The 24,834-nt window shown below is 39.6% G+C and overlaps 1 protein-coding gene across 1 annotated transcript; it reads right to left on the bottom strand.

Moving 5' to 3' along the window:
• Positions 1-101: 101 nt before the first annotated feature.
• Positions 102-8,609, bottom strand: LOC146380680 (CD276 antigen-like). The gene is made up of 8 exons (XM_084940225.1): positions 8,506-8,609; positions 6,648-6,962; positions 4,342-4,608; positions 3,866-4,150; positions 3,180-3,269; positions 2,854-2,952; positions 1,859-1,976; positions 102-1,529 (listed from the first exon to the last, which is right to left on the bottom strand). Exons 1-8 carry the CDS (start codon positions 8,570-8,572, stop codon positions 1,436-1,438), a joined length of 1,335 nt encoding a protein of 444 aa, XP_084796351.1. The 5' UTR covers positions 8,573-8,609; the 3' UTR covers positions 102-1,435.
• Between the last annotated feature and the right edge of the window lie 16,225 nt (positions 8,610-24,834).

Below are 24,834 nucleotides of genomic sequence, written 5' to 3'. Positions count from 1 at the left end.
GGTGACTTTTTTTAAATTAAAAAATAATAATAATAATGTGTGTGTGCGTGCGGAGTCCTGTCTGTGCCCCTCAACAATAATATTTAACTATTAATCACAGATTTGCTAAATAAAATTATCTGGCTTGACTTGACTGGCCAGTCACATGACTACCACTAACCAATGCCTTTGATTACAGCGCATGCTGGTTACGAACCAGGAACATGCTCGCAAAAAGCACACGCATTTTCTTGCCACCTGAGCGGTGTGGAGCGGTAGGAGGAACACAAATTAACTCAGCGACACAGACTGACAAAACCAGTAAGTAGTTGTAGCACGCAGGAGTATTAGCTTATTATGTACACATTGGTAAGTTGTCTTAAATAAATAAAAATAGTAATAAATAACAAGGGAAGGATTATGGATCAGCACCATGATGGAAACTTGTGGCCGTAGTATATACAGTATTCTGAAGAAGCTCTAAAATGTCATTGTATGTGCGTGCGTGATTGTGTTTTATGTGTATAGATTTTTACAAATGATCATGATATAAAATTGTCCAGACATGCCTGGTAAGGACATGAGGAGGAAACAGTAGGAGCTGTGTGAGGCTACTAAAGGCAGTGGATCCCTCAGCAGCTGGATTACAAGGAGCACAGGTAACATACATGTACCAGTTGTTTCAGAGGTATTCAAGTATAAAATAATAATAAACATATTTGGAAAGTTTTGGTTCTATAGCATTGTTTTGTTATAACTTTATTATGAATCAAGTGCAAGAGTTGTTAAGTGTGGATAATTAAATAACAGATTAATGCAATAGCAAATTGTGCCTTATTCTCCGATGGACAGTCGAGTGTTGACGAGATGAGGAGATGGAAGGAGGAAGAAAGGCAAAGAGTGAGTCACAAGTAGAGCCTTGTTTATTTCTCAGTTTTGTTGCCTTATGATTCCAAGTGCTGTCTCAGATCAACACAGCTCTGCCCTCCAGCACTATCAGCAGCAGGAACAGCAGGAGCAGCAGCAACCCCTCAACAGCAACATTGCACCCCATCAGGTAAAACATAGGTTAGGTTTGCGCTGCACTGTCGCCATCTGACGACAATGATATAGTATGATGCGATTGCATATTAGATTCTTGATGAATGTGTGTCTTTCTTTGCCTTTAGACAATAATTCTGATGGCAAACGAGCCAAACCGGACAGGCGAAAAAAAGATGAATGTATGTTGTTGTTATTCAGCCTGGTTCTATATGCCCCTTTTTTAACTTTGAGCACCGCCCCTTTAAACATCTCTGCATGGCCCTCGGTAGGTGCAGGTTTCAGTTTTTAATGGCTCCAAGTCACTGATTTGAAGGTCATCATCAGCAGGTTCTTCACTTATGAAAGTTTGTGCTTTACTGAGCAGAGAGCCAAAACTCAGCAGAGTTCAGAGGGATCGACGTCTTCACTACAGTTACAGAACTACACACCGGACCAAAGCAGTGCGTTTACCGGGGCGTGCTTGGATGGTTTCAGAGCTTCCATTTCCTATTAACTGAAGTTTAGCACTGTCAATAACATATAAAAAAGATAATGAATACAGTTGTTCAAACAAAGAGAAATCTTCTACAGTCCAAAATAAACACCACATCAATCTGAATTTGCCTCATCTTACATAATTTCCTTAGAAATTAATAAAATATTCTGATTCTGATCTGATTTACTGTTCATGTCATGTATGTTGTTGAACGATGCTTCACTCTGACACACTATTAAATCATTTTTGACTAGACAGCAGTTACATTAGACTGATTATAGACATCTGGTTGTATCTTCATAATCATACTGTTTTCAAACAAGTTCATTTTTTGGTGTAGTTCATACAAGATTTACTCACGTATCCTTTTTGCTGTCTCTTCGTCGTTGTTCTCGATGCTCTGGGGCAGTGATTATGAAAGTGTGTAGCGCACCCCACAGGTGGGGCGCAGAGTTCTGACAGGTGGGGGGCATTTTACCTGGCAGAAGCGTCATGCGGAACAAATGTTTAACATTGGATTCACTTTTACGGCGGAAAAAAATTAATTCGCGGCAGTTACGTTAATACATTGCACATCCGCTGAAAAGCTGCAGCCACGTGTATAAGTGAACAGTGGCAATAAAGAAGTGTACTGAAAAGTGCGAACATGCGGTCAGGTCCGTTATACGTCGTGTACAGTGGTTCCGAAACCCAGGATTGACCCGACCACATGTTAGCACTTTTCAGTACACTTCGTTATTGCAGATGTCGACTTACCCACGCAGCTGCAGCCTTTTGGCTACAGCCTACACACATCATCATCAACAACAGCAGGACCTAGTTCTGTTTAAAACCGGCGAGGCGTGATTGCGGATGGCGCTCAGCTGCATCCGCCTCTCCCACAGCCACGCCGCCGACCACGCCCCGCTCTGCGGTCAAAAACAGGCTCACTGCAGCCAAGAGTGAGTAGTATTAAACTCTCACTAAATTAGATATTTTTCTTCTCGCTTCACGAGTTTCTGGATTTCTTTTTTTTATATTTATTTATTTATATTGCTTTTTTAAAGAATTGGTGCAGACTAATGAAGCAGTCTAGTGATAAAAGTTAGAAATAGTTATTTGAAATGAAAGTTGTGTGTTTAAAACAAAAATTACTGAAGGATTTATTGTGAATGAATTTATTATCTAAATAAAGTTGCAGCTAGGCTTTTCTGTCCATCTGTTTGGTTTTGATGGGGTGTGAAAATATTTATTCCTGCAATGATGTAAAAACTTTGAGAACCACTGCTCTAAGGAATCGGGTCCAGGAAACATCATAATCAGTTGAAATGACTTGAACAAAATGAATTGCAAAGTGACGAAAAAAAGTCATTTACCTCTTCCTCGTCCATACATCTTAACGACTACTGCTGCTAGTAGTTTAAACATAATAGCAACAAACAAAGTTGCTACAATAGCGGCAAAAAATTCTAAAACTGAAAGAAACAGAAAGAGGCATTTAGCTCCAATCTCTCAGGATGGATGGATTTAAAAAAAACAAAAAACAAAAACAGTCCCATAAAAAACCAAATCAAATAAAAAAACACAAGTTTCTTTGTCTGTACATCGTGGTTCTTGTTTCTTTGAGGAATTGAGTCCAGAAAACATCATAATCAATAGAATTTCAAAATAAATTTCAGGGAAGTAAAGTGAGATTGTTTACCTTTTTTGTATGTATAAAGTATGAACGCTACTGCTGCTGCTATAATGACAGTGACTATAATGACTCTTCTTAAACTAGATCCTGAAGTACCTGAAACAGAAAGAAACAGAGTCAGTTTAAATGTCTTTTGGTTTTAACTTCTTCATGACTCTGAATTAGAGAAGTGGAAAAAAATGAATTTAATTGATGAATTGATGGGGGAAAAAAATAGGTCCACGTAAAGTGAGACACTCTAGACAGGGCCAGAGGTTTTGTTCAAAATTATTAAATAATTTACTTTGTAGTTTTAGAAGAGATTTGAAGTCAGAGAGAAAGGCATGGGAGTGAGAACCGTTTTCCTGACTGCAACAAGAGAGTCTTATATTTTAGAAATATGCACCAGAAAAAAATAAAGATTTATTCCGTTGCCCATCACATCAGGATGTAGTCTAATTCAGTACAACAGCAGCAATCAAATTCAGGGCAACTAGATTGTGAACAGAATTTCATTGTGTGTGTGTGTGTGTGTGTGTGTGTGTGTGTGTGTGTGTGTGTGTGTGTGTGTATATATATATATATATATATCATAGTGTATTGTATTGTCCAGTAAAATCTTAACCATTTAAGTGTGAGAAAACAAGAAATACTTTTTCACTGCACTGAACTTTTGCAAACAGTTTCATGGGTCCAGACTAAAGCTACCTTACCTTTATGAATCATCACAGATCTGAGACTTATTGTTGTCTCTTCGGCATCATGGACTTCACATGTGTAGATTCTCTCCTGATCTGCAGATATGCCCTGTAGTGTGAGGCTGCCTGACTCTGAAAGCTTCTTCACATGCTGCTTCCATTTCTCTGAGACTGTGTAGTTTGTGACAGTCCCATTCAGGATGAGCTGACTGTGGTTGAATCTCCAAATGAGATTTGAGAGTTGAATGTTTGATGGACTGCATGGGATTGTGTTCTCATACTCAAGAACATCTTGAGAAGCTGAAATATTATTACAAAAACACACAAAATTTATATTTATGAAAGCACATTATGAAATTTTCCAATCTAAAAATTATGCAGATTTACTGTACATATGAATGATCATTTTTCAATGATCTTCAACTGAAAAACTGAATCTGTTTAATAACAAATTTCCACTTAAAGCATTAGTTACATTCATCACTGCTTACACATTTTAAGAAAAGCTACAGTCTTCCTGTTTCTGCGAGTGCTGACGGTGCAGCTGAAGTTCAGATCATGATCGCTGCCTGAAAGGATCAGAGAGCTGCTGATGTTGTAAAGCTGCTGTTCAGTCTGGTTGACTGTGGTGGTGTTTTTGAAAGTCAGACTGGATGGAGGGCTGGTGGACCAGGTGAGTTCAGGCTTTGGATAGATCCCCTCTGACCAGCAGGTGATCCCGTTTTCTCCCTGGTAAACGTCGACTTTATGGACTGGAGCTTCAAGAAAGGAAAAGAAAATTGTATTCTTTTGCTAACATTATGGAGGGATTTGGACTATAGCAGTTTAAAAGGGAGGGACAGGTATTTGTACAGAATGACGTAATATAGTGAAATAATATAGTTAATGAACTATTGGAAGCAGAACATCTTTCCATGTTGAGACTAGTAACTGGCTACAAACTCTAATAAATATTGTGTTTTATGTTTTTTGAATAGAAATCTCTTTACTGTTCTCAGTTTGAACATTTCACATACTCAACTATTTAGAGTTTTTGTAGTGTGTGAATAAGGTTTACATCTCCTGGTCAGGTATGTTATCTACATACAGGGAGTGCAGAATTATTAGGCAAGTTGTATTTTTGAGGAATAATTTTATTATTGAACAACAACCATGTTCTCAATGAACCCAAAAAACTCATTAATATCAAAGCTGAATGTTTTTGGAAGTAGTTTTTAGTTTTAGCTATTTTAGGGGGATATCTGTGTGTGCAGGTGACTATTACTGTGCATAATTATTAGGAAACTTAACAAAAAACAAATATATACCCATTTCAATGATTTATTTTTACCAGTGAAACCAATATAACATCTCCACATTCACAAATATACATTTCTGACATTCAAAAACAAAACAAAAACAAATCAGCGACCAATATAGCCACCTTTCTTTGCAAGGACACTCAAAAGCCTGCCATCCATGGATTCTGTCAGTGTTTTGATCTGTTCACCATCAACATTGCGTGCAGCAGCAACCACAGCCTCCCAGACACTGTTCAGAGAGGTGTACTGTTTTCCCTCCTTGTAAATCTCACATTTGATGATGGACCACAGGTTCTCAATGGGGTTCAGATCAGGTGAACAAGGAGGCCATGTCATTAGTTTTTCTTCTTTTATACCCTTTCTTGCCAGCCACGCTGTGGAGTACTTGGACGCGTGTGATGGAGCATTGTTCTGCATGAAAATCATGTTTTTCTTGAAGGATGCAGACTTCTTCCTGTACCACTGCTTGAAGAAGGTGTCTTCCAGGAACTGGCAGTAGGACTGGGAGTTGAGCTTGACTCCATCCTCAACCCGAAAAGGCCCCACAAGCTCATCTTTGATGATACCAGCCCAAACCAGTACTCCACCTCCACCTTGCTGGCGTCTGAGTCGGACTGGAGCTCTCTGCCCTTTACCAATCCAGCCACGGGCCCATCCATCTGGCCCATCAAGACTCACTCTCATTTCATCAGTCCATAAAACCTTAGAAAAATCAGTCTTGAGATATTTCTTGGCCCAGTCTTGACGTTTCAGCTTGTGTGTCTTGTTCAGTGGTGGTCGTCTTTCAGCCTTTCTTACCTTGGCCATGTCTCTGAGTATTGCACACCTTGTGCTTTTGGGCACTCCAGTAATGTTGCAGCTCTGAAATATGGCCAAACTGGTGGCAAGTGGCATCTTGGCAGCTGCACGCTTGACTTTTCTCAGTTCATGGGCAGTTATTTTGCGCCTTGGTTTTTCCACACGCTTCTTGCGACCCTGTTGACTATTTTGAATGAAACGCTTGATTGTTCGATGATCACGCTTCAGAAGCTTTGCAATTTTGAGACTGCTGCATCCCTCTGCAAGATATCTCACTATTTTTGACTTTTCTGAGCCCGTCAAGTCCTTCTTTTGACCCATTTTGCCAAAGGAAAGGAAGTTGCCTAATAATTATGCACACCTGATATAGGGTGTTGATGTCATTAGACCACACCCCTTCTCATTACAGAGATGCACATCACCTAATATGCTTAATTGGTAGTAGGCTTTCGAGCCTATACAGCTTGGAGTAAGACAACATGCATGCAGAGGATGATGTGGACAAAATACTCATTTGCCTAATAATTCTGCACTCCCTGTATATACGACTACTGTTGACCACGAACCCTGAGTAAATAACTTTATACTCTTGCTTTCTAATCATAACACAGAGTTACAAATGTAAAACTTTAATCAGTGGAAAACAGAATAGACAAATAAGTATAACAACTTAAAATTGAATCTTTTTTGTCTCATACCATCTGTCTTTAGGTTGATAAATGACTCCATGTTTCCATTGATGGTGCTGGTGTAGCATCTATATCTGCCCTCATCCTGAACCTTCACTCCTGTCAGCAGGACTGAGGCGTTTCCTCTGGAGATCTGGTCCTTGAAGGTTGATGCTCTGCCTTTGAAGAGCTGGGCCGAGTTTCCTGGCTGGTCTTGATTGTGGAAGAATGAGTGAACGGGAAGATTTCCTATTGACACCTGATGCCAGTGAATGACTACATCAGCACCCTCATAGCTGCATGGCAATGTGCAGTTCTCCATATAAACACAGGACACTTCAGTATCTGAAACAACCAGAAGATAGACATCAAAAAAGTTAAGCTTACTAGAAGTCACTTTTGCTATGTCACTAAAGTCACTTTTTTTTCAGCTTCTTTGGTCGACCATGATGAGGTTTGTCCTGAGTGGAGCCTGTCCTGTTAAACCTCTGTACAGTCTTGGCCGCTGTGCCGCAGCTCAGTTTCAGGGTGTTGGCAACATGCTTTTAGCCTAGACCTCTTTATGCAGAGAATCAATTCTTTTTTTCAGATCCTCAGTGAATTCTTTGCTATGATGCGTCAGGTTAAACTTCCAGTGGCCAGTCTGAGTGAGTGTGAGAGCAATTACACCGAATTCAACACACCGGTCCCTGATTTGCACCTGAGACCTTGTAAACTAACGTGTCACATGACACCAGGGAGGTAAAATGGCTAAATGGGAATAATTTGGTCACTTAGGGGTGTACTCACTTTTGTTACCAGCGGTTTAGACATTAATGGCTGTATGTTGAGTTATTTTGAGCTCACAGTAAATTTGCACTGTTATACAAGATGTACACTGACTACTTTACATTGTATTAAAGTGTCATATCTTCATTGTTATCCCATGAAAAAATAGAATAAAATATTTACAAAAATGTGAGGAGGGTGTGCTCACTTTTGAGAGATAGTGTATGTTATTTTGCCCAGTATCTTTCTTATTGTTGAATCAAAAACTCTGACATTAACTGAGATTACTGACGCCTGCTGTTCTTTAATGTTGTTCTGGGTTCTTTTGTGACCTCCTGGATCTTTGTCTAATATCAAGATTTGCTTGATGAAACATGTAAGTGTGATACGCAAAATACTAGCAAATCAGGAAGAGGGCAAACACTTTTTGAGACATAATAACATATTTTAAATAAAGTCATGCAAAGAAACATGAAAATGAAAAAAAGACATCTTTGAAGAAAGAAGACACAACACTGTGAAGTATGTTGTCAGAGATTTCAAATCTCAGACAGTGACAGCTGGTTGCCTGACAGACTCGTGCTGACTTGTCAACAAGAAAATATTCCAAGGTTTTATTTTTAGCGATATGCAGGAATCCATCCTAACAGGTTTCCTTACAATCCTTTAAAGGTCTCTAAAGTTTAAGAACAGATTTACTTCATGTAAACCACAATTCATTAGGATATCTTACAGTCACAGTTTGACTCTATAATCTTACAGACAGTTATACATACTACAGTTTTCTTTTAATTATAAACTTCACACAATTAAAGTGACGTTTTTTTTATTTCTATTTTGCTTCTGTGTATGCTTAATTAAATCTCACTAATGTACAGTCAAATATTGTGTAAACCATATTCCTACTTCACTGAATAATGATGATAAAAAAAGAAGAAAATGAAAAACAGGTTTCTCTACACACCAATAATTTCTGAGATTTAGATCTGAGAGTTTTCCCTGAGAGCTTTTAAGTTTGACTCAGAGTCGCTGAGTTGTTTGGTTTTCTAAACCACATATCCATGATTTATACTGGAATATACTGGAATAAGGCAGCATGTGTAGAGAACATCTCACTCACCTCCTCTTGCATGAGTCCACTGGAAAATCAGGACCACCAAAAACACGACACATTTGATCCCAGCCATGATCCTGCTCCGTTTCAAGCTACGTTAGTGTTCAAAAAGTAAACAGCAATGGTGAAATCTGACCCAACTTGTTTGGTTGCTAACAGCAGGTTAGCATATTCACTGTGAAAAATGTCACACCCTTCATCTATACTTTTTTGTGACACACTAAGGAAAAGTTAATCAACAACGAGAACAAAAAAAAAAGAAATATTTCTGTAATATTTCACAGATACTGTCTAAGGCTTGGTGAGTGTTTGGCAGAACATCATGGTGCAGAAAACAAACATTTTCATTCATATTGTAGAATTGTGGATGTGATGTTAGCCTTGGTCTTGGCCTGGGTTCTCCTGACCAGGTGCTGAAGAGGTAAGTCATAGAAATGCCCCTTTCAGTTTAATGTGGAGCACGTTACTGACTCGGTATAATGTCTAACCTGTAGGATAAAATCCTGTTTTAGATTCTTCTGACTGCAGTGCTTTAAAGCAGACACTGTATACTGAAAAAGGTCATTTGTACAAGTGTGATACAGGAGGAAGAGAATTCCCTCTGAGGTTGTTTTAGTCCTTCATTGAAAATAGTCAGGCCATGTTTTAGTTGTTATTTTGTACTGTAAGATTTACATTATTTTGAAACACCTTCACAGACTAATATCAGAGATCATTTTATCCGATTGTGAAAAAGTTTCACTTTCTCCCTGGTGGAGAACAAAAGGTAACAGTGATTTATTGTTAGACGTTCTTTATTTTTTATTTTAAAAAAATGAACTAAAACTTAAGAAATTATAACCAATAAATGACAAAGAAGATCTAATCTAATTAAATGTTTCTCATACTTTTCTATTTTGAAGCATCACAGAAATGCCAACATTTCACTAAGAATCACTCATGTCTGAAAATCAGTTTGAGATTTTGCATAACGATGATTTAAGTTTAAAATTTACATCTCTTTAAGTTACTCGAGTTAAAAATCTTTCAAGATCAGATCAAAAGAGCTGCATAATGAGTTTATAATTACATGTACAGAGAGACCAGACAATCTAATATTTTTTCAATTCTTTGCATTAGTATGCTCAACTAGAGTCCTTTGCGGGTTAACCCCCCCCCCCCCCCCAGGGAGGGGGACCTGGTTTCTAAAACAGAGAAAGCATCTGGAGCCGCAAGAACTTAAAGTATACATGCAGCAAACTAAAATTGTGGCATGCTGTTGTTACAAGAGAAAATTATACATTTGTTGTTCCTCAAGTGTTATCGGACAGGATTATTTCAACAAACTGAGGATGTATTTTATTTGTAGGAAAGTTCCCCATTAACTTTACTGTATAAAGAGGTAACACCAACATTTCTGGGCCAATAAGTTATTATAAGAAGTGTTTATGCACTAAAAAAAAACAAAATAAGGGCTACTGTTTGTCTGAGATTTGGACATCCCAGAGTGCGCTCCTAATGCAGGGGGAACAAATTTCTGTTGGGGATACCTACCTTGGCACCGGCATTTGTAACACATATTTTGAGCTACAAAAACAAAAACAACAACAACAACAAATTTCTGCAGCACACTCAAATGATTACTTATTTCCCAAAGCCATAGGGAGCTGCAATGTAAAGGTGAAAGAGCTGCACATGGCTCCAGAGCCACGGGTTGCTGACCCCTGAGTTAGTAGCTAAACTCAACTTATCAGCAGTTTTCACAGACAAATCAAAGCTGCCTCTGTGAGTCAGGCTCATTTCTTCTCCTTAGATTTATTCTGTTGCACACCCGAAGCTCAAGGATGAAGATGAAGCTGGGAGGCATATCAAAATATTTAGGTTATGATTGTAAAATGAAAAATTTTCTTTGATAAAATCAAGCATTAGGATATGATGCAAACAAAATGGGGGAAAAAAAGGAAATTAATGTCTCAGTGTTCTTGCTCCTCAGTGCACGTATGAGTTTCTATGGCTCCAAGAAACTCATTTGAAGGTCGTCTTTAGCAGGTTTTTCACTTATGAATGTTTGTGCTTTACTAAACAGAGAGTCAACACATTAAGAGAGTTCAGTGCTGAAGCAGAGCTGCTGGGGTCTGCTTGGGTGGTGTCAGGTGTTTCACCATTCATATAAAAAAAAATATAGCTTGAAAACATATCATTATGAATGGAAAACAACGTGTGCAGTTCAAAAATAAACAAATAAACACCACATCCATCTGAATGTGCTTCATCTGATTCTCTGTTTTTCATGTCATGGATGTTGTTGAACGCTGCTTCACTCTGACACACTAATAAAATATTTTTGACAAAACAGCAGTTTAATTAGAGTCATTATAGACATCTGGTTTTATCTTCAAGACCATAACACTGTTTTCAAACAAGTTTTCATAGTGTAGTTCATAAAACATTTACTCACATATGCAGAATCACTGTCTGTACTTTGTGGTTCTTGTTGCTCTGAGGGATTGGGGCCGGACAAAAAATCATACTCAGTAGAAAAAACATAAACAAATTGAACTGCAAAGTGAAGGGAGAAAGTCATTTACCTTTTCTGCGTTTATAAAGCATGAAGCCTACTGCTGCTACTACTCCTGTAATCACGATGGCTGCAATCACCCCTCCTAAAATAGCTCCTGAATTACTTGAACCTGAAAGAATCAGAAAAAGTCATTTGGCTCCAACCTCTCTCTTAAAAATAGAGTCCAGCATCACATGTGACACAGTTGATGGACCTGAAACCAGTAAGTGCAGCAACATCACTATGCTGACTGCTTCCAGATACACGCTCCCAAGTATGATCCTGGCATACTGCAAAAAATATTCATTCAAATCATTGTCTCGCTCGCTCCTCATTCTATTGGACTTTTTGAAGTCAAGACTGTCATCAGCCTCTCAGCAATGAGGCTCAAGCTACCACGATCAGTGCGCATCCATCCCATTTAGTGTCTTGAAGGTGAAACTTGTCCCCTCAAGTCCAAGGTCCCCAAGGAAAGCTCCTGGGTTCACAGTCTGCTCTGTAAGCAGGAAGTGATCTTTGAGGGGAGGGTGCTGTCATGATTCGAGTGTTCAGTGTTTTTCCAACTTGGGTCTCTCTTGTGTTCGCCCTTTGGGGCAGAGACCTGGTTCCACACCTGCATCTCTCAAAACAAAACAAACAAAACAAAACAAAACAAAACAAAACAAAACAAAACAAAACAAAACAAAACAAAACAAAACAAAACAAAACAAAACAAAACAAGTTTTTTTTTGTTTTTTACCCTTTATCTTTAGGTTAATAAATGATTCTTGGTTTCCTCTGTCAGTGCTGGTGTAGCACTTGTATCTTCCTTCATCCTGAACCTCCACCTTTGTCAGCCGCAGTGAGGCGTTTCCTGCGGAGATCTGGTCGTTGAACAGTGATGTCCTGCCTCTGAAGCGCTCACTCTGGAGTTTGAGCTGGTCTTGGTTATTGTAGAATGAGTGGACATTAAGGTCTCCTGCTGATACCTGAGTCCAGTTGATGACTACATCTCTGCCACTATAGCTGCACGGTAACATGCAGCTTTCCATGAAAATGCAGGACACTTCAGTATCTGCAACAACAGGTAGAGACACATCATCAGTGTTTAGCCCTCTGATGTTGCAGAATTAAAAACTTTTCTCTCTCTTAATAAAGCCTTTTTCATTTTTCTGCTCCAGTTCAGGAAAATTTAACCCAAATATGCAGCACCGGTGTGGCGACTTTGATTAAATGATTTCCTGATATTCATCAAATGTCATCTTTTTCTGTGCTGTGCAGAGAACTTAAAAACATTAATGACACAATTTTCAAAGCAGGCATGACAACTGTTTTTGATAAATATACTGTATCTGCTGCTTTATTTGACCCTTAGCTAAGTTATTTCATTTATTCATCAAGTTTTTTATGTTTGTAAAAGATTGGATTAGGCTGAAAACGTAAACATTTCCAGTTTTCTAGTATTGAATGAGTATTGAAGTATAAGTAAAGTGAAACACATACTGTTTCACATTGTCGTGAATCTGCAGTTTTGTGTTAGTATATTTGAGTTTCTGTTTAGGTTTCCATTTATTTTCAAGTTTAAAGCTGAGATTCTTTGTAGGGTGAATTTTAATCCCTGCTGCAGGTCTTATTATTCTTGTCATGTTAATACACAGTTTTATTGCATTATGTGAGTTCTAGCTACTGTTGATTATCTATAGAGTTTAGATGTTTTAAAACTCCAGTCCTAGTTTTGCACCCTCGTTCTTTATTCAACATAATTTAGAAAAACATAAATTTGTCATATGTGCATGTTTTCCAGCCTTTAACATTATAATAAATTAAATCATTTAGATTAATTCACGAATGGAAACAGAAAAAAAGCTATGAGATGAGAAAAATAACACAGGCGACAAAATAAAATATGTTTTGTTGCTTTTGTGTTCATAGGTTTAAAATCTCAAACACTGACAGCTGGCTGTACTGCAAACTCTATTTCCTGCTCTTTACACTCTGGATTGCTTAAATAATATGTCATGGGCCTGGGTGACCCAGAGATCACGTGTTATTTTTGAGTTTAATGAATATTAAGAGTTTTATTCGTCTTTCTTAATCCTTTATGGTTGTTTGTGGTGTGATCTGCTCCTGGTCCCTCGTTTCACCGTGTGTGTTGTTGTGTCAGTTTTGCTGCCCCACCAGGCTGGAGAGTCCCCGCCTTGGAGCCACCCACACCTGGGATAACCACTCACTTTTTGCTGATCTGCCTAATCAAGGAGCTCTACTTAAGAGAGCAGTGGAGCAGCAGTCAGTGTGGGATTGTTAAACTTGGAATTCAGTTAGTGCTCAGCTCATATAGTCGCGTTGGAATGGTTAATATGTTTTGTCGGCTGGTGGATAGGACGGTACTCATTGTGGCATCTCTTGTTTTCAGGATGATTACGGAAACGTGTGGAGGGAGCAGCACACTGTTAAACACATGCACCGAGGAGGACTAAACATTACCACGCATCACAGAGAGGAATCACGGCATGGGGAATTGGGAGAGCACAAACTGGATTGTTGGCACTGTTTTTCATTTGGGTTCTCCTTCAGCCAATATGTTTCACTGACCTGTCAGTGAGCACAAACTCACTGCCTACATCCAAACACAGTTTAAACCACCTTCCCATTTTACAGAACCAATCTCATAGTTTGTATACTACGAGTATAGTTTGTGAAATTCCCGCCTCCACTCCCACACACTGAATGTTTTCAGTGTTATTCAGTCCGTTTCCAATAATTACATTTCCTGGAAGTTTGGGCATTTTTTTTTTCGATGAGAGATAGGAAGTAAGAAACGTGCAGTAAACATGTTTTATTAAATGGCAATATATATATAAAAAAAGAAAAAACACCCATCTCGCCCCTGCGGGCGGTTTATCCTTCAAGCTCGGGTCCTCTACCAGAGGCCTGGGAGCTTGAGGGTCCTGCGCAGTATCTTAGCTGTTCCTAGGACTGCGCTCTTCTGGACAGAGATCTCCGATGTTGTTCCCGGGATCTGCTGGAGCCACTCGCCTAGCTTGGGAGTCACCGCACCTAGTGCTCCGATTACCACGGGGACCACCGTCACCTTCACCCTCCACATCCTCTCGAGCTCTTCTCTGAGCCCTTGGTATTTCTCCAGCTTCTCGTGTTCCTTCTTCCTGATATTGCTGTCATTCGGAACCGCTACATCGATCACTACGGCCGTCTTCTTCTGTTTGTCTACCACCACTATGTCCGGTTGTTTAGCCACCACCATTTTGTCCGTCTGTATCTGGAAGTCCCACAGGATCTTAGCTCGGTCATTCTCCACCACCCTTGGGGGCATCTCCCATTTTGACCTCGGGACTTCCAGGTTATACTCGGCACAGATGTTCCTGTACACTATGCCGGCCACTTGGTTATGGCGTTCCATGTATGCCTTGCCTGCTAGCATCTTGCACCCTGCTGTTATGTGCTGGATTGTCTCTGGAGCATCTTTACACAGCCTGCACCTGGGGTCTTGCCTGGTGTGATAGACCCCAGCCTCTATGGATCTTGTACTCAGAGCTTGTTCTTGTGCTGCCATGATTAGTGCCTCTGTGCTGTCTTTCAGTCCAGCTTTGTCCAGCCACTGGTAGGATTTCTGGATGTCAGCCACCTCCTCTATCTGCCGGTGGTACATACCGTGCAGGGCCCTGTCCTTCCATGATGGTTCCTCGTCTCCCTCCTCTTTCTTGGGTTTCTGCTGCCTGAGGTATTCACTGAGCACTCGGTCAGTTGGGGCCATCTTCCCAATGTATTCTTGGATGTTCGTTGTCTCATCCTGGACTGTGGTGCTGACACTCACCAGTCCCCGGCCCCCTTCCTTCCGCTTAGCGTACAGCCTCAGGGTGCTGGACTTGGGGTGAAACCCTCCATGCATGGTAAGGAGCTTTCTTGTCTTTATGTCAGTGGCTTCTATTTCCTCCTTTGGCCAGCCTATTACCCCAGCAGGGTACCTGATCACGGGCAGGGCGTAGGTGTTGATGGCCCGGATCTTGTTCTTACCGTTCAGCTGACTCCTCAGGACTTGCCTGACCCTCTGCAGGTACTTGGTGGTTGCAGCCTTTCTAGCGACCTCTTCATGGTTCCCATTCGCCTGCGGGATCCCCAGGTACTTGTAACTGTCCTCTATGTCTGCAATGTTGCCTTCTGGTAGTTCAATCCCCTCAGTTCTGACTACCTTCCCTCTCTTCGTTACCATTCGACTACACTTCTCCAGTCCGAACGACATTCCAATGTCATTGCTGTATAGCCTGGTAGTGTGGATCAGTGAATCGATGTCTCGTTCACTCTTGGCATACAGCTTGATGTCATCCATGTACAGGAGGTGGCTGACAACTGCTCCGTTCCGTAGTCGGTATCCGTAGCCAGTCTTGTTAATGATCTCACTGAGGGGGTTCAGGCCTATGCAGAACAGCAGTGGGGACAGAGCATCTCCTTGGTAGATCCCGCACTTGATGGTGACTTGTGCTATGGGCTTGGAGTTGGCCTCTAGTGTTGTACGCCACATCCCCATTGAGTTCCTGATGAAGGCTCTTAGGGTCCTGTTGATCTTGTACAATTCTAAGCATTCCAGGATCCAGCTGTGGGGCATTGAGTCATAGGCCTTCTTGTAATCAATCCAGGCAGTGCACAGGTTGGTCAGTCTGGTCTTGCAGTCTCGGCTGACTGTTCTGTCTACCAGTAGCTGGTGTTTTGCACCTCTGGTATTCTTGCCAATCCCTTTCTGTGCCCCACTCATGTGTTGACCCATGTGCCTGTTCATCTTAGCCGATATGATGCCTGACAGGAGCTTCCATGTAGTACTGAGGCAGGTTATTGGTCGGTAGTTGGATGGGACCGGTCCCTTCTTGGGGTCCTTGGGGATCAGGACCGTCCGGCCTTCGGTTAGCCATTCCGGGTGTCTCTCGTTAACTAGCAGCTGGTTCATTTGTGCTGCCAGACGCTCGTGGAGTGCAGTCAGCTTCTTCAGCCAGTAGGCGTGAACCATGTCGGGCCCTGGTGCTGTCCAACTCTTCATACTGGAGACCCTTTCTTGGATATCTGCCACTGTGATGGTTACTGGTCCCTGTTCAGGGAGGTCGCTATGGTCTGCCCTCAGATCCACTAGCCACTGAGCATTGCCGTTATGGGTTGCGTCCTTCTCCCATATGCTCTTCCAGTATTGCTCCGTCTCCAGCCTTGGTGGTGCTGTTCTCTTATTGTTCCCTTGCCACTGAGAGTACACCTTTGCTGGTTCTGTGGAGAACAGCTGGTTTATTCTCCTGCCTTCTATCTCTCTGGTGTACCTCCTCAAGCGGCTGGCCAAGGCTGTGAGTCTTTGCTTGGCAGTTTCCAAGGCCAGTTTGCTGTATTTCTTATGCACCTTCTTTGCCGCACCTTTCTGCAACTCCGTTAGTTGGCTAACCTCCCTCCGTGCTGCTTTGATCTTGCTCTCTAGCCTCCTTCTCCATGGAGGGTACTGCCCCTTGTGGCTGTTCAGGACCATCAAAAACACGACACATTTGATCCCAGCCAGCATCCTGCTCATTTTCATGCTACACTACCTGAGTGTTCAAACAGAGTGAACAGCGATGGTGAAATCTGACCCAGCTGGTTTTATTGCTTACGCCAGCTTAGCATGTTCACTGTGAAAAACAACACACCCTTCATCTAAATACATTTTTGTGACATAGTAAGGTAAAGTTAATCAACACCTGCACACAGTGTTCATGTAATTAAACTGTTCAAAGAGGTCGGCTGCCCAAAAAATGGTTGGGTGAATAAGAATAAAAAGAACCACAAAAAAGGAAATATTTCTATAATATTTCACAGACGCTGTCTAAGGCTTGGTGAGTGTTTGGCAGAATGTCATTCATATTGGCGTTGATGTTAGCCTTGGCCTGGGTTCTCTTGACCAGGTGCTGAAGAGGTAAAGCTATAGAAATGCCCTTTTCGGTATAATGTGGAGCACGTTACTGACTCAGTATAATGTCTAACCTGTAGGATAAAATCCTGTGTTAGATTCCCTTTGTCTGACTGCAGTGCTGTAAAGCAGACACTGTATACTAAGCAAGGTCATTTCTGCAGGTGTGATACAGGAGGAAGAGAATTCCCTCTGAGGTTGTTTTACTCTTTCATAGAAAATATTCAGGCCATGATTTAGTTGTCATGTTGTACTGTAAGATTATTTTTCTCACTGTGTAAAAAAGTGTCACTTCAGCACCCCCTGCTGGAGAAGAAAGGTAACAGCGATTTATTGTTAGGCATTATTAATTTTTAAAAATGAACTAAAACTAAAGAAAATAAACCAGTAAGTAGTGAAGAAGAATAATCCATTTAAATGCTTTTCATACTTTTCTATTTTGAAGCATCACAGAAATCTGATGTCAACTGAAATGCTCAAACGAAACCAACATTTCTCCCGTGGAGATCTTCAGAACATCAGTGGATTTACCCTGTTCAGCTCCATAAATACATGGTTTTAATTTGAACCACTAAACTTTACATTTCAGCTATAATAAATTAGCTGAAGAAAAACAACAACAATCATTATTATTATTATTGTTGTTGTTGTTGTTGTTGTTGTTGTGTCTAACTGTATTAAATACCTCTGAATAGCATTCAGTCCAAATAGCTCTATATCAAAGAAGGGAGGATGGTAATTAATTACAACAGAACTGTGTCACATTTAATTTTACTTATTTTTGGCTTAAAATGCTAATTAGTACTAAGACCATAATTACTGTCTACATAGCCTGCTCCCACACTCCAGGAGGAGCCAGAGAACACGGAAATAATGAAATGAAAGCATTATGAGAAACGATGTAAAGAAAAACTGTACAGCTGGTTGTACAACAAGAACTGCTGCCTGATGTTTGCCACCTAGTTTTCTAAGAAACATGTAGCTCTCGCTACGCAAGTATGCAGGAATGTTTCCGCCTTCGTGCCCACAGCGACTGAACCGCGAGGTTTCCTGGTTTGTTTTTCTTAGATGTAATCCACATAACTGTGAAGAGATCATTGCAATTACAGTTTTTCCCAACTGTTTACACACATTTTCTAAAAGCATGCCTCATATTGTCATATTGCAAGAGTTGCAACTGCAACTACTAGCCTACAGTAACAGTAGGGTTGGGTTTAACTCCTTATCCTGCTTCCCTCATTGTCATTCCATGAACAAGGACATGGTGTGCAATCGTTGCCTGAATTTCATCAGTGATGACTTCTCTTGGTCGTCCTCCCCCCTCGAACGGACTTTTATCCTGTTCAGTTGGTCTGATTAAATCATTAGAAACAGGTGTGTTCAACTGTGCGTTGCTGTGTGTAAAAGATGACAGCTGTTATACAAGTGTTAAATGTGTTTATTGACTGAGCATGTGTTTAAGGCTTTGAAAAAAAGAGTGTATGAGTTTTGCAAATTGTACCTAAGACCCTGAACAGTGTTTAAGGTTTGGACAAAAGAAGATTTTATTCAACTACTAAGTTTAGGCCACTGAGAATTTGGTTTAGAGAATGAAGTTTAGTCTTTTCGGAAGTCAGTAATGCCTCACTCACCTCTTCTTATCCACTAGGAAGTAACAAAGCTCATCTAATTTAACCTGCCTTCACCTAGATGTTTGAATAACTTTGGTCGGACAAGCTTTAAAAAAGTTAAAGATCTATGGTTATCTCCTACAGGCTTACAGTTTGAAAAATCTTAACTAATCTTCATCACAGCTGTGTTAGTATAAGAAGGTTCTAATATAATCAGTGGTGTTCAAAAAAGTAAAGGCCACTGATAGGAAGCCTGTAACCTACATGAGGTCCTAAATTTCTCTAAATTAATTGTTTTTAATTGTTCTAAACTGCTGTAGTTCCTCCCGTGGTCCAATAAACTACATTTTGGAGTAAGTCTGTCTTTGTGTGTGTTACTGTGTTCGTCTTTTAGAGAACAAATGTGCAGATGTTGCTTCCTGCAGGAACTGCAGAAATCATCTTCAGCTACTAAACATGGACTGAAAAAAATTGTTCTTAATATATTTTAGTCAAGTTGTTTATTTAGTTAAGTTTCTTATGCATTATATACACACACATACACACAAAACATTCATTTTTGAGATGGCAGCATTTGAAAAGACACAAGAACCTACGAGTTACTAGTTGCTGCTCCTGTTGTGGAAGTTTCCATTTAATAAAGCCTGCAGACAAACGGTGGGTGGTAGCTAACAACCTCAAAAAAAGAACAAAAAGCCAAGCTTGGTGAGAGAAGCCATCGCTGGGGCAGACGGTCAGCAGTGTCTCTCCCTGAGCCCAGCATGGCCCTGGGTTAAATACCTCCTACAGGAACAAAAAGCAGGACATAGCTGCGAGACACAGCAGGTGAGATCCTGTCCTGGTGACAGTGTATTTTTACTACAATACAGTACAAATCCACCTTAAGATGTTCTGCGTGGTTCTTCCAGTAGCTTGACGGTCTCCCCTCTGTGTTTATTAAATGCCAGATGACTCAAACAACAGCTGCAAACTTGATCATCTCTGAAGTTTGAAATGATGTCTGCTGCACTTAAATTAAACGGTCCCTCATCTCAGCCTATTAAGGACTGAAAATAGTTAGTAGTAAAATAGTTAGTAGCTGTAAACACTGTTTCAAACATTTACATTTATATTAAACTGCATTAAACAAATCAATCATATGTAAACACAAATAACAAGAAAAAAAAAAGTATCTCTCACATCATCTAAAACTGTCTTCAGTGCTTAATATTATTTTTTCGTTCCACAGTAGAAGAACACATGTTGAAAAGCTACCAGCTAGTAGCTAAATTTTTGACAAACAAATCAAAGCTGCCTCTGTGACTGAGACTCATCTCTTCTTCTTTGCAACATTCTTCTTTGTGTTGCACAACCAAAAATCAAAGGTCCAGAAGGAGGCATATCAAAATATTTAGGTTATGACCAAGAATCAGCATAGACGAAAACAGAATTTTTTAAAAAAGTGTCCTTGCTCCTCAGTGCACGTATGAGTAACTAAGTAACTCATTTGAATGTCGTTTTCAGCAGGTTTTTCACTTATGAAAGTTTTTGCTTTACTGAGCAGAGATCCAACACTCAGGAGGGTTCAGTGCAGGGCTGAAGCAGAGCTGCTGGGGTCTGCTTGGGGGATGTCAGATGTTTCGTGGCAGAGCTTCTATTCAGCTCCGCCTTAAGTTCAGTGTTACTGTCAAAAAGATGAAAAGAGACCATTTGGAAACGTGTATTCATTATAAATAATAAAAAAAACGTATACAGTCCAAAAAAAAAATAAAAAAAATCACCACATCAATCTGAATTTGCTTCATCTGATTTTCTGTTTTCATGTCATGGATATTGTTGAACGCTGCTTCAGTCTGACTCACTACTGAATCATTTTGATTAGACAGCAGTTTAAATTCATTCATTATAGACATCTGGTTTTATCTCCATGACCATAACACTGTTTTCAAACAAGTCATTTTTTATTTAGTGTAGTTCAGACAAGATTTACTCACGTATGTGTTTTTTTGGCATTGCTCTGAGGAATCGACTTTAGAAAAAAAAAAAAAAAACATAATCAGTATAAATAACATAAACAAAATGAACTGCAAAGTGAAGGGAGAAAGTCATTTACCTTTTCTGCATTTATAAAGCATGAGGCCTACTGCTGCTACTACTCCTGTAATCACGATGGCTGCAATCACCCCTCCTACAGTAGCTCCTGAATTACCTGAAACAGAAGAAACAGAATCACTGAAAATGTCTTTTGGCTCAAACCTCATCATGGCTCTGAATGGGATAAGCACCCAGTCCCTCTATATCAGTATTATCATTATTATTATTATTTTTACTTTATCATCAGAATGTGGTTTAATTAGAATAATATTATTAGAATATAATGAAATCAGAGTTTGTGTTTAACTGCATAAAACTTGATAAAAACGTGTAAATAACACTAAACTTGATCATTAACCGATTAAGGTCTAAACTGTATGTGAGAAGGCTGCATTGCACATGTATGTTAAAGAAAATTGACCCTGTAACTCAAATTGTGCTCATAAATATTTTGTACTTTGTAGTTGTGAGTTTTGTAACCTTGTAAGCCAAAATATCTGAAAATTTTATGTTTGTGCATCTATAGATGAGAATTTGTGTTTGTAAAAACAATTATACAAGTTACAAATTATTTTTTGTTGAGGTCTGGTTACAGATACAAAGCAAAAAACTACGTGTAAAACTCTGCGCGCAGGTTCCCAGCTGTGTGGGAGTTTAAACTTGCAAGTACAAATTTTGACCCGATTTTTCTTCCTTTCAGCTGATTGGTCAATGTCATGTCAATCGAAAATTTAACAATCCAATCAGAGAACAGACAGGTTTGGCTGTTGGAGGGGTGCTTTACTTCACATCCAGGGAACTTGAGCACAGAATTATATACGTAGTTTTTTGATTTGTATCTGTAACCAGACCTTAACAAAAAAAATTAATTATAACTTGTGTTTTACAAACACATACAAATTCTCATCAGTACAGAAATACACATTTGATTTACAAGTACAAAATATTTATGAGCACAATTTGAGCCCATATGTAACACCGATCATATATGTATCACACTCATGCATCATATTTGATAGATGAGATTTTATGAGTTTTCGAGAGTTCAGAGAGATATTTTTTCCTAATAAAACTGAATAAATTACACAAAAAAATCAAGATGTAGCCAAAATTATACAAGTAATTAATTTCTCCTTTTTTTTAATTCCAATTACAAACAATGTGAATTTATTATTCATCTATTTTGTGAATCATGGTTTGCAGAGTTAAAATTGATTTCAACACTCTGTGTGGATTTCCTTCTTGTATGACAAAACATTATCTGATGTTATTTTAGGATTAAGGTGAATTTAACATACAGTACATCATATTACAACATCATTGTCTTCACTGCTTACTTTGTTTAGATGAGGTGGAGGTCCAAGTTACACTCCTCTTGCTACGGCGAGTGCTGATGGTGCAGCTGAAGGTCAGATCAGTTTCGCTGTCTGAAGGTGTCACAGAGCTATTGATGTTGTAGAGGTGTTGCTCAGTCTCCTGCATCCTGGTGTTGCACTTGCTGTTCACATTGGATGGAGGACTGGTGGACCAGGTGAGCTTAGGCTCAGGGTAGATCCCCTCTGAGCAACAGGTGAGTGTGTTTCCTTCCCGCTGAATGTCGACTTCATGGACTGGAGCTGCAGAAAAAAGAAAAGAAAGACAGAGTTTATGTTCACATATCTTTATGGGTTCCTTTTTTTAGCATTTATAAAGCAAGTACAGTGAAAAAGCTGAAAAGGAGAAATATAGTCAAGTGTTACCAGTGCTCGATTTTTCTACACTGAATGATGTATTTTAACTGAACTTTTTATGAGCAGGACATCTTTGTCATTAAATCAAGTGTTTCATCAAAAGACTAATTGTAGTGCTTTTCTTTATTCTCATACATTTTCTGGACTGCATCAGTAGCTGCATTTTCTTTGCAGGTCTTTTACTTGCAGATAAATCTAGTTTTTACAGTCAATACATACATGCATGGCACATGATATTGTTTTTTGTTTATATTTTAACTAGAGCTATCTCTGCAAAAAATATCTGAATATAAGTAGAAACATTTATACATACACTTGGAGAAAATGATAAAGATTAAAAACATACATTTCTTTAAAATGAATGCATTGTGTGTCACGTACCATCCATTTTTAAATTGATAAATGATTCTTTGGTTCCATTTTCAGTGCTGGTGTAGCACTTGTATCTCCCTTCATCCTGAACCTCCACCTTTGTAAGCAGGAGTGAGGCGTTTCCTGAGGAGATCTGGTCGCTGAACAGTGACGTCCTGCCTCTGAAGCGCTGGTACTGCAGTCCAAGCTGGTCGTGGCCTTCATAGAATGAATGAACAAAAAGATTTCCTGCTGATTGCTGGAACCAGTGGATGATGACTGCAGTGCCTCCCTCAGAGCTGCATGGCAGCATGCAGGTCTCCATGAAAATGCAGGACACATCGGTATCTGCAACAACAGCAAGAGACACATGATCATAAAGTAAGATCTGCAGCTCAAAACATTTTTAGATGCTTTAGAGTGAAAATTGGTGCTGATAAGTAATGTTTTATTGAGAGTGGGATAAGCAAATGCATGTATAGAATTAAATGTCAAACCTAGTAGTCCCCCAGAAATAATATAATCCTTCCTCCACCACCAAATGACTCTGAGCTGACAGGACTACAGCCGTAGTACAGACTACTACTGACCCTGAAAACAATATTAGTATGCCACGTCGACTGGTTTCAATTCCTCATTTGATAATTTCTGAATTATACAAGCCATTGATTGGGGACTCCTTTCTCCTCCCAGCTTGTGTCTTTTTTTCCCATTAGCTCAGATTTAGTGGGAGGGACAAAGATACAAAGATGGAGTCAAAGAGAAATGTGCAGTGAATGTGCATCACAGGTGAAGACGATCATGGACGAACCAAACCCAAAGCAAGAAGCAAAGGACAACTATCAAAGTAAAACAGGAAACAGGAAAAGAAAATACTTAAAGGAGGCTCTGATGGATGAATGAGACAACATTCAAGGAAAACTCAGACGGACATTAGAAGGACTTCAGACAAAACTGAGAGCAACACCAGAGACAAATAAAAATCAAGACAGAAGCTGAAAACAGGAAAGTATCTAAAACTAAAAATCATCAGGAGCCCAATAAATTTAAACATGAAAATACAGTAAATTACAAAGCAAGAATTGCAAACTGGAGACTTTCCCTGTACCACAGGCTAATGTCTCTGCTCTTTCCAGCTGACTCCAGAAAAACAGTAACTTGGTTTCAGTTAAACAGGTTCTCCAACAATCTTTTAGAGTTCTTAAGAACAGATTTAATTTACAGCAGTGATGCCAAAGTCAGCTCATCATTTTAAATGTGTATGTAGTTTGGTTTCTCTGTATAACCATTTTAGTTATTTTACCAAGTGACCTTTGACCTGATTTAGTAAAAATATGAGACGTGTGATAATGTTTTTAGAGTGAGGCATGTAAAGGCAGGGATGTTTTTGTTTGCTTCCTTGTTGGCAGAAGGTTTCGTGTTGAGCCGACACATGGAAACATTGCTTTGTTGTGTTGTCCAAAACTGATCTTAGAAAGATTGTGTCCCTGTGACTCCAGAGGAAAACATCTGTCATGACTGACTCATGTGGCTCTGAGTGAGGCACAGGGATCAAGACCAGCAACCTTAAAATGTGGATCCCAAAGATCGAGCACCATAAATTCTGTCATTTCACAGTTCCCATAGGGAATAATTCACAATCATTACTACTGGTTCAAATTGATTGTTTAAATATAAGGAGTATGAGAACATGTGTTCATTTCTAAACTTACTGATGTCTCTATTTGAAAAAAATAAAACTTAGACTTCATTTTTTAATCACCATTTTCTACTGAAAACCCCATCGATAACTAATTTAATTTCTTTTTGTAACAATAACAGCAAAAATGTAAAGGACGCCCTTTTCGAGCCAGAACTCTGAACTTCGATCTAATTAAGGAACTGTTATTAAAAGATGTTTCTGTAAGAGAGCGTATTCCTCCCTCGACAGACCCAACACCACGGTTCGGATAATGTTTTTCGACTTCTCTAGCGCCTTTAACACAATCCAGCTGAGAGAGAAGTTGGAGGCTATGCAGATGGAGGCTCCACTGGTCCACTGGATCAGTGACTACCTGACAGGTAGACCACAGTTTGTGAGGCTGCAGAGTTGTGTGTCAGAGAGTCTGAACAGGAACATAG

The sequence above is a fragment of the Perissodus microlepis genome, chromosome 9, assembly GCF_051167445.1.
Source record: "Perissodus microlepis isolate ML-2025 ecotype Zambia chromosome 9, ASM5116744v1, whole genome shotgun sequence".
NCBI classification, from domain to species: domain Eukaryota; kingdom Metazoa; phylum Chordata; class Actinopteri; order Cichliformes; family Cichlidae; genus Perissodus; species Perissodus microlepis.
The sequence above is the reverse complement of the archived record's forward strand: the minus strand, read 5'-3'. Positions and strand labels throughout refer to the sequence as shown.

Coding starts and splice junctions, on each gene's coding strand:
- LOC146380680 (XM_084940225.1), bottom strand. CDS start 8,572: ATGGCTGGGATCAAATGTGTCGTGTTTTTGGTGGTCCTGATTTTCCAG. Junction 3,270..3,865: donor ATCTGTGATGATTCATAAAG/GTAAGGTAGCTT, acceptor TTTCTGTTTCAG/GTACTTCAGGATCTAGTTTA. Junction 1,977..2,853: donor GATGTATGGACGAGGAAGAG/GTAAATGACTTT, acceptor CGCTTCTGCCAG/GTAAAATGCCCCCCACCTGT.